Here is a 14,287-nt window from a genome sequence, read left to right as displayed (position 1 = left end):
ATATGTTAAAATGCAAAACTTCAATGTGCAAAAGAAAAAATACAGAGTTACATATTGTGTTTCATGGGAACATTACTATTGGTATGCATTATGCCAATTTTGCATTAATCCAGTGCAGCGTTTACCATCCCTTTGTACAGGTGACGACAACAAAAGCCCGGATATTACATTATTACATCGTCTGCACAGGTCAGTTTAACATGGTGACTTGTTTGTGCTGGTATTTGTTCATGGAAACACTAAATCATTTTCACAGCAGTTCATTCAACAGGGCTTCCAGTGTAACTGAATGACATTCAGCCAAAACTTTACTGTAGTCCATTGAACAATGAAAGGCAGTGTTCACAGCACAGCACGATGGATGCCACAAGTCACACAAATTACCAGTCAGAATACAATATAAACATATACAAATAAACATTTATCTGACACAAACTTATTTGTTGTTGCAATTTTCCCCATTTAACAAATCCTGTGAAATTTCTGCATATCCTGTCTATCAATGTCTAAACAGCAGGTTTGCTTTGTAAACAATGGGTTAGTTTACAAAAGTGTCCTTCTGACCATCAAGAAATTAGTGCAAAACTGAAGAGAGGAATATAGTCTGTGGAATATAGTCAGATTGACCCATTGTTTTATGCCAATTGCGCACTTGTGTAAAAAAATGCTGCTTATATTGACTGTTTTGCACTATTACAACTTAAAAACGTATACATAAAACTTTGCTGCTACTTCTACACTGTAACCTCTGATTCTCTTATGTTATTTGTTTATTTTTAAATGTCCTGATCTACTGTGCACTTTATTTATTGTCTACTTTAGTGTTAGGATAAGTTTGTCTCTATTTTTTGTGCTGTGCACTTAACTGTTTACTTTAAGTGTTAGAAATGTCTTGTCTTGTGTTCACCGTGGGATAGTAAGAGACTTAACTTCGATTCCTTTGTATCTCTGCTACATGTGCATAAATTGACAATAAAGCTGACTTTGACTTTTTAAAAGGATGTACTTAAAATTAAGGAAAGGTTTCAGAGGTCAATGTGCCATACTGAGAGGATATTTTCCTGTTATGATGGATGACAGGACAGTTGGCGTTATGCTGCCTATTGTGCAGAGCCACCATGGCTCAATAAGGAAATGAAAGGCGCCTATAATAAACTTTTTATTACTCACTTGGGAGATAATTTCTGACATACAATCTGTAACATTGCAGTATGGGGAATTCTCCTCTTTTGTCCTCAAGTTGAAAGGACACAGCATGCTTTGTTTTGTATCAGCATGTCCCAGTTAGTCAATGAGATGACAAAAAAATAATAATAAATCATCTGAGCATTACCTTTCAAGATCAACTGAGATTTTTCAGTGGTATGGGCACCGCCAGGTCTGCTCACACTGGCAGCTGCCATGACCTCACAGCTCTGAAACAAAACCACAATATGACAAAATAGTTTCACTTCACTGCAACATTAGAACAATCCTTAAATACACAATGTATAAAGTATACATTTCAAGAATGGCTGTGTTCTCCTGATCTGAGTGCCAAGACTTCCATCAGGACCCATCAACATCACCTTGCGCAAAGTCAGAGATGTAGCCGACTGCATTGAATTCAAAAGGGGACTGCATGCTCAAGGACAATACGCAGCAAAACCTAAATCAAGTACTATTGTTTGTATTGGTCATTGCTTTCAATACTAAGAAAAGAACCTAAGCCTAAAACTGGTCAGTGGAAGGGATCTCACCCTGTTATCAGTGCAACCATACCTCCATATATATTGTTATGGATGGAAGTATTTCGCAAATGAACTTTATTTGAGAGGACTGGTCTGAACAGTGGGCAACTGCTCTACCATCAGAGCCAAAAAAGAGTAGTCTGTGTCTTTATTAAAAGTTGAGCATAGAACAGCAAAGAAGGCTTTTTCACCTCTACCAAGAGGTTTCAGCACAGATGATGTGTAACGGTGGTAGACATAGGTTTATCCAATCACCTCCCAGGTATCTTTTAAAAGTGTTTCGTCTTTTCCAAACTGTTTCTAAACACACTTTTTAAGATGGTTCTGTGTAACAAACCATCTGTCAGCATCAGAAACACCCCAATAAACCCATATAACGGCAGCAGACTTGGCCGCAGACATTTGACAGGAAGATATGTATAATGTATATTAAGCAGCCTGGTAGAATACATTTCAATAATGGCTTTGTTCTCCTGATCTGGGTGCCAAGACTTCCATCAGGACCCATCAACATCACCTTGAGCAAAGTCAGAGATGTAGCTGACTGCATTGAATTCAAAGGGGGCTGCATGCTCAAGGACAATACGCAGCAAAACCTAAATCAAGTACTATTGTCAGTATTGGTCATTGCTTTCTATACTAAGTCAGGAACCTAAGCCTAAACCTGGTCAGTGGAAGGGATCTCATCCTGATATCATTGCAACCATACTTGCTGCCCCACCAAGGTGACTGCTGTTGGCATTTCAGCCATGAGACCAGACAAAACCCAGTCATCTGTAACTTGACCATATTAATAAAAGCCGTATATTACGAGCTGTATTAACCAAATGGCCATCTGTGGTGTGTCACTGGGCTGAGGATAATCTGATCAAAGCAATCACAACAAAGCGCACAGCTTCTTCCGTCAACCTTGTGAAACAAGCTGACCGGCTACGCAGTGTTAGCCCAAATCGCTACTCAAGTGGATGCTAGCTAGACTTTACATAGATTAATAACGATTTACCTATCCCTGCTAATCAGATTTCATTGTCCCCCATATTTAAATAGGCTGCTGCGCACAAAACACAAACACGGAAGATGATCAAGGCATTTCTATGCATCATTGTCAAGCGAGGCTAGAGAAATATTGACTTCCTGTCATTTTTTCCAAACTATAACTCAACTGTCTAACATTTTGTGTTATAATTAATACAATACACAAAAACAAAGCCCACACAACATTTTGAAGCGATTATTTACTGAAAGAAAACGGCGCAACGTAGCTCTCGACAATGTTGTATACAACAATACCAATCAATAGACGTTTCCCTACCACTGTGGCTTTTATTGTGAAGGGGAAGTTGCGACATGTCCGGTCTGATGTGCCTTATTCTGGCTATCTTCACCTTAAAAGAAGCTAACTGTTAGCGAGCAAGCTTCGTAGGGTATTTTATCAAAGGATATTCCGATAAAACATGTTACAATCACCTGACAAGGAGTAAAACTGAATTGGTAGTTATGTATGTCATGTCAGAACACGCTACATCAACTGAAACACTGACTAATCAAGCTTAAATGGTATCTTCCCGTACCTTTTCAGCCGTGTTTTCTGCTGCTGTCGCTAGTGAACTTTCATTTCCGCCTCAGTGACAAAACCACGTGACCCAGGGTAAGTCTTTTATTGCACAAAGGATTGTGGGTCATAAATAATAGGCAACATCACCACCTATCACTTTTATTATTTACAATTACACGTACGCTTCACTTGAAATGCAGAAATATGAAATGCAGTTGTGGATTATTATGAAAATACTAAAGCAAGGAATATATATGTAACATATAACAACAACAACAACAACGATAATAATAATAATAATACTATATATATATATATATATATATATATATATATATATATATATATATATATATATATATATATATACATCTTTGGAAATATATTTGACTTAACTTTAAATTCATACAACTGAACTCAATATTTTAACGCAAAGGGAAACAAACTTGAGGATGAACTCAACCCAAATGTCAGCTGAATGTCTATCAAAACAGCCCTGGTTCGGTCTCCATCAGTGGTGGAAGAAGTATTCAGATCCCTTACTTAAGTAAAAGTACTAATACCACACTGTAAAATTACTCCACTACAAGTAAAAAGTCATGCATTCAAAACTAAAAGGAAATAATGAAAATTAGAAAATGCATTTCTTGCAGAAATGCATATGAATGCTGAAAGCTTAAAAGCTGGTGCTAAATTGAAATGCAGGCCTAAAGGTGGGAATGGGTCTTTTTAGTAAGAATGTAATTGAAAAGTTGAATAATACCAATAATTAAGTATGTATGTATAGTATGCGTAGTGTGTGTGCAGTATGTATAGTATAAGGAAAATGCTTTTACCTCACTCATTTAATTTCTAAGGTAATTGTCAGGGCCCTAACACCAGCATGATTGCACATTTATGAGCATTGCTCAAGGATCTCTGATTGTTGCAGTGACTCACAATTTATGATAAACCCTTTTTATTGTCAGTTTTATATCATCATTGACTCACTTAGTCGGGGTAGAGGTTGATAGGAGGAGTCACAACTTATCAACAACTTTATCAGTTTAGAATCTTGAATCATTTCTTTAACAGTCAAACTTTAATACACAGATGGCCAGCTGCAGTTATGTTATGTTATATGAGGTGTTCCAAGACCTTTTTGACACATACCAAAAAGCCATGTCCATCAAATTAAATGTTGGTATGGTTTTGATATGGTTTCACAAAAAAGTATTTTAAATCATGCAAGTCTTCATATGCACTTATTTATCCTTGTGTGGTATCGTTGAAAGCTACTACTACCGTTTCAAGGATAAAGACGGAATTTTCTCTCTGTCTCAAAACAAAACTAGTCCGCGATTACCATCTTAGTGTAGCATATTAGCATGCAAACATTTACAACATAGTACTATACAAAGCACAGCTGATGTTGATGGGAGTGTCATAATGTCTTGCAGGTATCTGTCAAATTAAAATCCTGATGTGGTGATGGTACAAGTTGACAGATGAGACAGCTTCTCTGGCTGTCTGACAAAAAACAGAAAACTTTTTTACAAAGAAACATAAGAACAGATTATCAGGTTCCTTAAGAAAAGTTTATTTTAAAAGTAACATTTAACATAATAATGTAATAGTTGTACAGTGCTGGAGTGGGTGGATGAGGGGCCCAATACTTTTTTTTTTTTTTTCCCCGATTCTGTGACAAACTCCCTTTCACGCTCTGAACATGCACAAGATGCTTCAAACAAACACACAACTTGAGTTAAAATCACTGCCGGTGTTGAAATCATTCCAAAAATACATGTCCAGGTAAATTAAAGTAAACTTCACATCATCTGTAATTGTGTACATGGAAGTATGTGTATCAAATAATGAGTGTTGTTATCAAATATTGAAACATTTTTCTTTGATAACTGACACATACAGATCCAAGGCCTGTATCCAGGAAGGATGATTTTAATTCCATCAACAATATTTGTGAAATGATCTTTACAGATGTGTGTGAATGCAGGTCCTGCTCCATTAGGCGGCGGCCCTCAGTTGATGGTGAGCACGTCGCTCTGGATCTCGTGGCTCAGTTGAGTCTGCAGGTCACTCAGTTTTTTCTTGAGGACGGCCAGCGCTGACATGACGATAGTCTCTGGTCGCAGAGAGCCACACGACTCCACGTTGTAATAGAACCTGTGGAAGGAAAGAACATAGATGAGCTGCTGCACTTCAGACACTTCCAGTCTGCTTTATTTTAATACACTTATCCAAGGAGGAGATGTACCTTTCGTACAGAAAATATTCTGCCAAAAACACATAGTTTGCACCAAATTCAACCCTGATTATGCAGTTTATTTTAAGGGACCAATTACTTTTAAATTTATAACATGCTTACTGGTCAGTTAGGTGCATAGAAACAAGCTGCATGCATTTCCCATACAGCCAAAACAATAATAATAATATTACAGAGTATATACAGAAATAATTAAGTTGAATTTAATATCTTTTAATGCCTTTTTTAATACCTTCACAATATGTTTTAATACCAACACGACACTGATCTGCAACTGTAGCTGCAACCTTTTTAACTTCAGTGTTGGGGGTAACTAATTATAAAGTAATAGATTACTGTTTTTTTTTTTTTTAAGTAAGTAAGTATAGTAATGCTTACAGTTCAAATCACAGTTACTTTATACTTTTGCTTCAATAGCAACACTGACCTATACACAATTATTTGCTATTCAACCCTAACCCAAGACAAAAATGTGATTTCATTGTTATGTGTAGGGAGAGCACACACACTTCTCCACCGCTACACTCTTATCATTCTGTCTCAATGAAGAGGCACAAAATGACAAAGGTTTCATAAGGTTAAAAACAGAAAGGTTTAATGAAAGGACTTGTGTAAAAATTCAAGAGTAAAGTGACGAGTAAAGGAGTAACAAATTTCATAACGATATAAAGAGGTAACCTGGAACTAATTACAACTGTAACCACAGCCTCAGCTCGCAATGTTGATGCTCACAAAAATATTGCTGTCTGTGGCTCCCGTTGCGGTCTTTTGAACGGTGCTGCTGCCGGCTCTTAGCGGCAGATGGTTTGAAAATATATATACCTTGTTAGATGCCATTTATTACTTTTTAATGGCCTTGTTTTTAGCTAATGTCATTTACTAGCTTTTAATAGGAGGTGTGAATCACCAGAGGCCTCATGATACAATTTTATCACAATACTTGAGTCACGATACGATATTATTGAGATTTGAAGCATTTTGCGATATGGTGAGTATTGTGATAAAATATATTGCGATTTAACTGTTAAGCTGCATTTTGTGTCCACAAAATCAAATCAAGCAATCAAGAATTGTTTTGTCAAATAAGAGAAATTTCTCAGTGTATTCATCTCACTTCAGTCTTTTTATTTCTCCACAATGTCAAACCCACAGACTGACCAACAAAGTATTCAGGCAAACTGAACTGATATCAAACATGTATGGACGACAACAACTGCAGCATTTTATCAAACTTTCCTCAACTTTAAGCTTCACTGCTCTGTATAGCTTCGATACGGATGTGTCATACGGAGTCACATACCTGGGTTCCAGTGTCTTGAGCATTAAGCTAAAACCATCGTAACTTTGCATCGTTATTTTGACAACTTCTGGACACAATGGCCCTCATTCATCAAACGAGCGTACGTCAGAAAGTGGGCGTAAAGTGGGCGTAAGATGATTTCTACGCAAGCCTCTGCATTTATCAATTTGGACGTGAGTGGACGGTACGATCAGATCTCACGTCTGCTCTCAGCTCGTGTACGCAAATTTGAGTCAGCGTGAAGTCCACACGTCTGAGACGGAGAATTGATCTTGGACTATTGTATCGATGCCTGGAGCTGATAAAACTCTGTGGTGTTTTGATTTTTAATAGTGACAAAGCAAAACATGTTTAGACTACATAATTTATCATTAAAACATAATCCAAAAATAAATACACCCTGCGATCGTGAAATTCTTTAAACAGAATACCAGCCGAGGATATTAAATGTTGTTGTCTTCTGCTGTTTACTGTTATTATGATTATTATTATTATTATTATTATTATCCAGCTCCGACACCGGAGCGTCAGTGTCTCTTTTACCAGCGGTGCTGCCCGAATAGAAAAATTTCCAATCAGCGCTGTCACACGCTCCTCTGACTAGGATATCATTATTAGTAAATGTAAAGAGGTCAATAATATCTCTCCATCATAATAATAGCAATATTCGGATATTATATAGATTATTGGGCTTTATATATCACGATGTAATTACTCAAACCTCGCCGGGAGTTTAATAGTCCGCTACTCTGCTGACAGCACCACTGATTTCCTTCTTTTTCACTTTTTATGCTGCCAAACAAAACTAGTTTGTTGTGTTGCTGCTGTTGGACGTCAGCGTTTCACTTTCTGACTGAGAAATTCCTCTTCTTTTAGAATTAAAACTTACTTTAAAACATTGTTTACCTCCTTCAACCAAAAAGCTGAAAACTTCTAAGTCCGTGCTCCAAATGCAAAATATTCACTGAACTTGTTTGAGTTTATAACTATAAGTACTTTTATTTCATAAACCTCCGTCGCTGCGTTTTTCTTTAATATGTCTATATTGCCCCTTTTGTTAATTGTAACGGTGCACTTTGCTAATAAAGTCGACTTTAGAGGGTGAAAAAATCCTCCTTTTGGCCGCATTGCGCCCTTCGGTGTCGTAAACTCTGAAGGCGAGTCTTCTGAATCGGGTATATATTAGGGCGTGGTATTTAAATCACACATGTTTCGAGCCGCCACATTTATCAACAGCCGATCATTCTTACGCTGTGATTGGAGAGATACGATCGTTTGATAAATCACACGTGGACCCTGTCGTAAGACGAAATATACACTCGGATCTGCGCTTATTTCTACGCTCGCTTGATAAATGAGGGCCAATATCCTGACTTCACTTGGGGCCTAAAGATTCTTAGAAGGCTAAATATACTTCTTGGCGATAGATACTTGACTTAGATACTTGGCGGCCATGAATCAATATAATATTGCCACGCAAAATATTGCAATACAATGCTGTATTGATTTTTTCCTCCACCTCTACCTCATAAAAACCCCGCTGCAACCCTGCATTAACACCAACAATGAAACCAAGATCACATGAACCCTCATAAACACAAGTATGAGGAATATTTGTTTCTCACCTTTCTGGCTTTCCATTGGGGTCATAGGGGGCCTGAACCTCATCCTCCTCAATCTCGGAGTATTCACTCTTTGGCCTGGGAACCAGAGTGACACAGTACACCAACTCATCATTTGGTTATTGTTCAATATAATACAATTAACATTAATCTAGTGAAGGGACAACAAAGCTTCTTGAACCATTTGCTTCATTTACAGAGCCAACTAGATGGCGCTCTTTGTTCAACAAAGGGCTAAAAACACACTCAATTATCATTGATAAAGCCTTTTTTTAAGCCAAGGTGCCATCTAGTGGGGTCAAAAAATAAAGCAAATGGTTTGTTAAGCTTCATTGTCCCTTCACTACATTAATCCTTTATGAAGAGCCATACTGAACTGAAAACATACCACTCCTCTGGTCGTGGGTACACCGTGTGCCTCAGTGCGTTGTCTGGGTCATACTCGAAGGAAACCCCTGCTGTCGGGTTCCACTTGGCGTGCTCCTTACCGAAGCCTTTCTTGGCGTACGCTCTGAGCCGCAGTTCCTGACCTTTACGTAGCTTAACCAGCAAAATGTCTGTATTTTTCATTAAATGACAGAGGAGGAAGTGGAGAGAGTAAGGATAAGGTAAATGTTTCGGTAACGCTTTATAATAAGGTCCTAAATAACCATTAATTAACACGTAATAAGGCATTGTTCTTGCTTTAGATCCGGTAGTTGCAAAAAGCATAGTTAACTTATAGTTAACTTATAATAGATGAGCAATAAAATATATTTTAATATCAATAAGCAAACAAAATAAGATTAATAAAGGCATGGCAAAGACATAATGGGTGGGTCATGGGGGTTTGTAATGCCATTATTAACACTTATATAAGCTTATAAGCACACAATAATGTTAATAAGCATCTTGTAAGGACTTACAAGGGCCTTATTACTTGTTAATTAATGGTTATTACAAGGACCTTAATATAAAGCGTTACCAATGTTTCAAATGTAGGAAATACATAAGTCTGACAGTAATGTGGCTAAGGAAAAGACAAACAAACAGCCAGTGTTTACCCCTCAAGACAGCTTTAAACTTACCATCTTGTTCAACGTAGTCATTGGGATCATTGTCTCTACTCCTGGAGGTCACCTGGAAAGCCCAATCAACACAGTCAGCTTTTTCTCAGGCTTCCACCTTCCTCTAACTTTTTTCTTCATTAAATTGAGAAAGGACTCACCGGGATGACTCTGGGGTTGTTGGACAGAAGGTCACGTGAGGTGACATGACGCGTCTGGTCCTCAGTACATCGAACATCAAGCGTCAACTCGACAGAACACTCTGGACAAAAATCATCACAAGCACAGTCCTGCAGGAGGATCAGACACAGGCAGAGAGAAAATGATGTCGGTCCTCTACATTGGTATAATATCCCATAATTTGTTTGTTCCACCAGGTCACTTTATTGGTTTATTTCCACTTTCTCTGTTTACATCCGACCACATTAGGCCTTCTGGATTTTTTCTATATTATATATGTCGTATACCACTTTCTCTATACTGTGTATATCTCTGCATATATTTAAATATATTTATTAATTGATGCTCATACTACTACATGCAACAACTTATTTAACATGCCAAAATATATTTTCTCCAATGTGCAATGTCTGTAAAATGCAAAGTTCTCTCAGGAAAACAAACACAAAAAATATTTATCAATAATAAATGGCAAATAGCAGATATGTATGTATAAAATGTGTACAGAATGTATGTATATGTCTTATTTTTTATATTCTTTACTCTGTTTTTCCATATCTATGTGTCTGTATCTTGAGCTGCTGTGACATCTAAATTTCCCCACTGCAGGATAAATAAACTCATATCTTATCTTAATTATACACAATATTTTAGATAAATTTAGGCTTATGGCGATATGGTTAATGAATATATGTTCAGATATACAAAAACTCATGCAAAGCAATTAGGCTGATGTCTATCACACTGGACTGTGTGGAAGGAGGAAGATGTCTTGGGATTAATAAAATGTACTAGTTACTTTGCAGCACTTAGACAAAACTGTTTATCAAGATTCATTATATTTCATTCCCATGAAAATATTAAAATGCTCAGCAAAAAACTATCAATGATACCACTAATCTTTTAGACATTTTGGGGCACTTTTGAATAAAAATGTATCATAAAAAATAAAATCAGGAGGTGCCAAAACAAGAAACATGCATTCCAGGAATTACAGACAAATATACTGTAGACACCAGAGATGGGGTATTGGGGTAAATGTACTGTTAGGACTAAAAAACATTTTGGTAAAATGCTAATCATTTGAAATTTTGAGCTTAGAGTGCAGAACAACAGAATTTGTATTTCAGTACTAGCAGCGGTCACCTATAAACTGGTCCTGCGTTTAGGGGCCACTGGGTCACTAATGAGGGTATACAGTACTTACCCTGGAATATTGCATTTTGTCCACGATGTCATCACTTGTAAGAGGTATGAGACCTTAGAAACAAAGAAAACGTCATGTCGTTCACCAGCCTTTACAAGTATAAGAACTCTCTGGTCATCCTGCAAATTTATTACAAATTCTCACAAGTTGCATTGAAAGCATATCCTCAACACTGTGATACATACCAACCCTGTGTGCAATGAACTCATCATGCAGTACTGAAGAATTTGCATCGATTTGGATCCAGTCAATTGCTGCAAATAAAGTAATACAAGGTAAAGCCATTTCAAGTTGTTTTGTAGCATCTTACAGACAGACAGGGAGATTATGTTTTCTATGTTCCCCAATGTTGCTGATTAAGTCATACAACTCTAACACTTTAACTGCCTTCAACTTTATCTGTATTGTCGCAGTCTTGACATGTATGATTCATGCAGGTAAAAGACATACGTTTGTATTTATTTGTTGCTTTTTGGACAGTTTTTGCACTTAACTGAGAGGCCCTTACGGGGTAGGCCTAACTTACTTCAGTAATTAAGGTGGCCCAATGAGCCCTATATGCCTTTTGCAGAGGGCATTTAGACAATAGGAAAACAACAGTTGTAAGAAAGAAAAGTAGTAGAAAATTGAGTTATAAAACCAGACAGATGAAATAGATTTCATATCAACCAAAAAGGTTTACGTATGAAAAAAGTTGACAAAGACGAAAACTAAGGACATTTTCACAATCATTTTAGTTCGTTTTGTAACCTCACAATACAGTTTCAGTTAGTTATCGTTTTTAACGTGCTTAATGTGCCGATGTCCACCAGTCCACCTGCAGCAGTCTTTCCCAGCTGCAGAGCCAGAGGGGATGTTTACCCCTTAGCGTCCAGTCTGCAAATTGCTAATAGGTTAACAGTTAGCTCTGGAACAGTACAGTGAGTGGCCTATGTGCTGCTGCTGCAGGAAGTGTTCACTTAGCGATTTCTGTTTGTTTACAACAAGCACCGGACACTCTGTGCACACACTAAAAACTGTTCCTATTGTTAGTATAAAAGTAGTGCAATGAAAATACAGATGTTTTCCCTAACATGATGAATTATCGTGATTAATAATCGTGATTACAATATTGATCAAAACATGCCGCAAGCAAATTGCTTCAAAAGGTGGAAGGTTTGAATTTGATAAAATCTTTAAATAACAGCTTGATGATGATGATTTGTGGCACTGAGTTAAAAGTAAACACTTTACATGTCTTGTTTAAAAACTAATATATATCGTATATTGCCATTTGGCCTAAAAACACTGGGATATGAGTTCTGGTCCATATCGCCCAGCCGTACATGAGAGTGTAATGAAAAACAAAAGTCCAGCACCTTGTCATACAATGAAAATATTCAAACTAAAGGCTAATGGAAAGTAATGTACCTATAGTGGCCACTTCTGACATGAAGACACGGCGGATAGAGTTGGCAACACTGCAAAGGAGAAAGAGGGTTGTTCTCAGAGGTAAAGATTATAATATAACAGAGGTTACATCCAATCAATGCTGGCTGGCAAACATATTATGGCTAAATAACAAAACAGCACTCCTAAATTCCAATGTAACCCGGAATAGCAAGTAAATATAAACTTTTAGGGGATGTAATGTAAATGAAAGTGCAACTTGTACCGTTTGCACTCACGAATCCCACTATTGTTCCCCCCTTGTGTTAGGTAAACTTATCTTCAGTATGGAAGCACATATTAGTTTCGCAGATTCTCAGTTACTAACAGCCGCTGAACTTTAGTGCGTAGTGCCTTTATTCAACGTTTTAATGTAACCTTAACCTTAGTTTGGCTACAAAGAATAATGGCTGCTCTCTGATTCATCTGCTCTTAATGAATGAGTGAATACTTACGCCAAATCAGTGTTTTCAATGACAAATTTGACATTTTCGTCCGTCAGTTCCGTGATTTTCACCGTCGGCTGGTTAGCATACGGCATTATTGGAGCTAAATAAGTACAAAAATAAACGCTTGAAAACCGTTCACACAAGCCACTACCGCTTCGACTTGAAGCGGACCTCAACGGAAATATTTACCATCCGCTGATTGGCCAGAAGATGTAAATACGAATGCTGATTGGTCATGGTGAAGTGTTGAGGCGGGTTCTTGTTTAATATCCGGGTCACACTTGGTGCGCACCACCGGCTTGTGCCTGCGGTCCGCGCGCACGCCAGGTGCCGCGCTTAAAGACGAGCAGCTTGCACGCCTCTCCAACACATGGCTGATAGTTCCGCAACAACAATGCAATTTTGGATTAATTAAAGTCGGTTTATCTGCTTAATGCGTTTCATGCCATTAATGATTATGTTGACTATATGGCAGAGCAGCCAGTGGGCACCATATTTTCTCTGTGGTGTTATCTCATCATCAATTATTGACACAATAAGCCTTGATCTAAGGAAGAAGATTAGGGCCAGTTAGGAGAAAAAATAAATTATTATTTAGTTCGAGAAAAAAGTAATAATAAAGTTGTTACAGTCTATGGTTTATAATTATATTTGGGGTTTTGACCGCAACATTTTCACGTTTTAATGTTCAAAAACACTTATTTTTCTCATATTGCCTATGGCTGCTGCACTTCTATTCACCCTGTTTGTTTTGAATATGAAAAAACTTTTGTGTAGTCATTGATAATTACAGTTTTGCCAGTTTGTATTAGTCATTTTTTTTATTACTGAAAATGTTTCACTCTATTCAGAATATGACAGTCTCTTTTTTAAAAAACGGAAGTGACCCCTAGATGGAGCTCACAATACATTACCTTCAACACAAACTCAGTCATAAGTCTGACTTTCCATTTTGGTAATTTAACACTATTCAAAGCTGCCAAGAACCCAAAACCAAAAAATAAATAAAATAAAATAATAATAATTAAAAAAAAAACACTTTTCATAATGTACACGTACGGATAATCACTTACTAGAGAAGAATTTATGGTTAAAATTATGGTTACATTTTATTTATTTATTTATGCACACAAACAAAGCAAAAAGGAGTAAAAAATAAAACAACAACATGGTCGGTTTTTTACATATAAGCCAATTTTTTAAAACGCTGGGATGCTGTGAAAAACATTAAGAAAACAGAACCCTTTGCGACCTACATTCAGTTAAATAATAATTGTGTCTTTTTATTTCAAGTCTGTGTATGCATACATGTACATAATAGCAGGTCTGTGTCACTGTGTCACTGAGCACAGATTTTTGTAGAGGTCTCTGTACAGGTATGATGGTACCAAACATGGCAACCCCACAGTCACTGCCCTGTAGTATTAACATTCTTTTAAACTCAATGAATGTTAATGTTGCTCTGTCATTTCTGAATGTGTCATTAACAAACTGAATGCAGTTCAAT

At 37.1% G+C, this 14,287-nt stretch overlaps 2 protein-coding genes across 4 annotated transcripts in view; both read right to left on the bottom strand.

Moving 5' to 3' along the window:
• wwp2 (WW domain containing E3 ubiquitin protein ligase 2) overlaps nucleotides 1–3,367 on the bottom strand; it is a 56,098-nt gene extending 52,731 nt beyond the window's left edge. For all 3 annotated transcript variants that reach the window (XM_059335646.1, XM_059335648.1, XM_059335647.1), the window contains exons 1-2: nucleotides 3,302–3,367; nucleotides 1,334–1,415 (exon numbers count right to left, since the gene is read on the bottom strand). In XM_059335646.1, the coding sequence (XP_059191629.1) occupies nucleotides 1,334–1,403 (70 nt within the window). In that variant the 5' untranslated portion in view covers nucleotides 1,404–1,415; nucleotides 3,302–3,367. The remainder of the gene's footprint in view (nucleotides 1–1,333; nucleotides 1,416–3,301) is intronic.
• Nucleotides 3,368–4,848: 1,481 nt separating this feature from the next.
• polr2c (RNA polymerase II subunit C) lies at nucleotides 4,849–12,993 on the bottom strand. Its single transcript, XM_059335278.1, has 9 exons — nucleotides 12,787–12,993; nucleotides 12,314–12,363; nucleotides 11,089–11,157; nucleotides 10,904–10,956; nucleotides 9,678–9,806; nucleotides 9,538–9,589; nucleotides 8,859–9,027; nucleotides 8,474–8,548; nucleotides 4,849–5,448 (listed from the first exon to the last, which is right to left on the bottom strand). The coding sequence occupies exons 1-9, from the start codon at nucleotides 12,870–12,872 to the stop codon at nucleotides 5,304–5,306; spliced, it is 828 nt and encodes a 275-aa protein (XP_059191261.1). The 5' UTR covers nucleotides 12,873–12,993; the 3' UTR covers nucleotides 4,849–5,303.
• Nucleotides 12,994–14,287: the final 1,294 nt, after the last annotated feature.

The sequence above is a fragment of the Centropristis striata genome, chromosome 6 (assembly GCF_030273125.1).
Source record: "Centropristis striata isolate RG_2023a ecotype Rhode Island chromosome 6, C.striata_1.0, whole genome shotgun sequence".
Classification (NCBI taxonomy): domain Eukaryota; kingdom Metazoa; phylum Chordata; class Actinopteri; order Perciformes; family Serranidae; genus Centropristis; species Centropristis striata.
Note: the sequence above shows the minus strand (reverse complement) of the source record. Positions and strands in the feature narration are given on the sequence as shown.

What these genes read in the sequence shown, in the direction of transcription:
- polr2c (XM_059335278.1), bottom strand. Translation starts at nt 12,872, where the DNA reads ATGCCGTATGCTAACCAGCCGACGGTGAAAATCACGGAACTGACGGAC. An exon ending in GTCAGAAGTGGCCACTATAG is followed by an intron (nt 11,158 to 12,313) that starts GTACATTACTTT and finishes CTTTATTTGCAG; the next exon opens with CAATTGACTGGATCCAAATC. An exon ending in TACCCACGACCAGAGGAGTG is followed by an intron (nt 8,549 to 8,858) that starts GTATGTTTTCAG and finishes TCTGGTTCCCAG; the next exon opens with GCCAAAGAGTGAATACTCCG.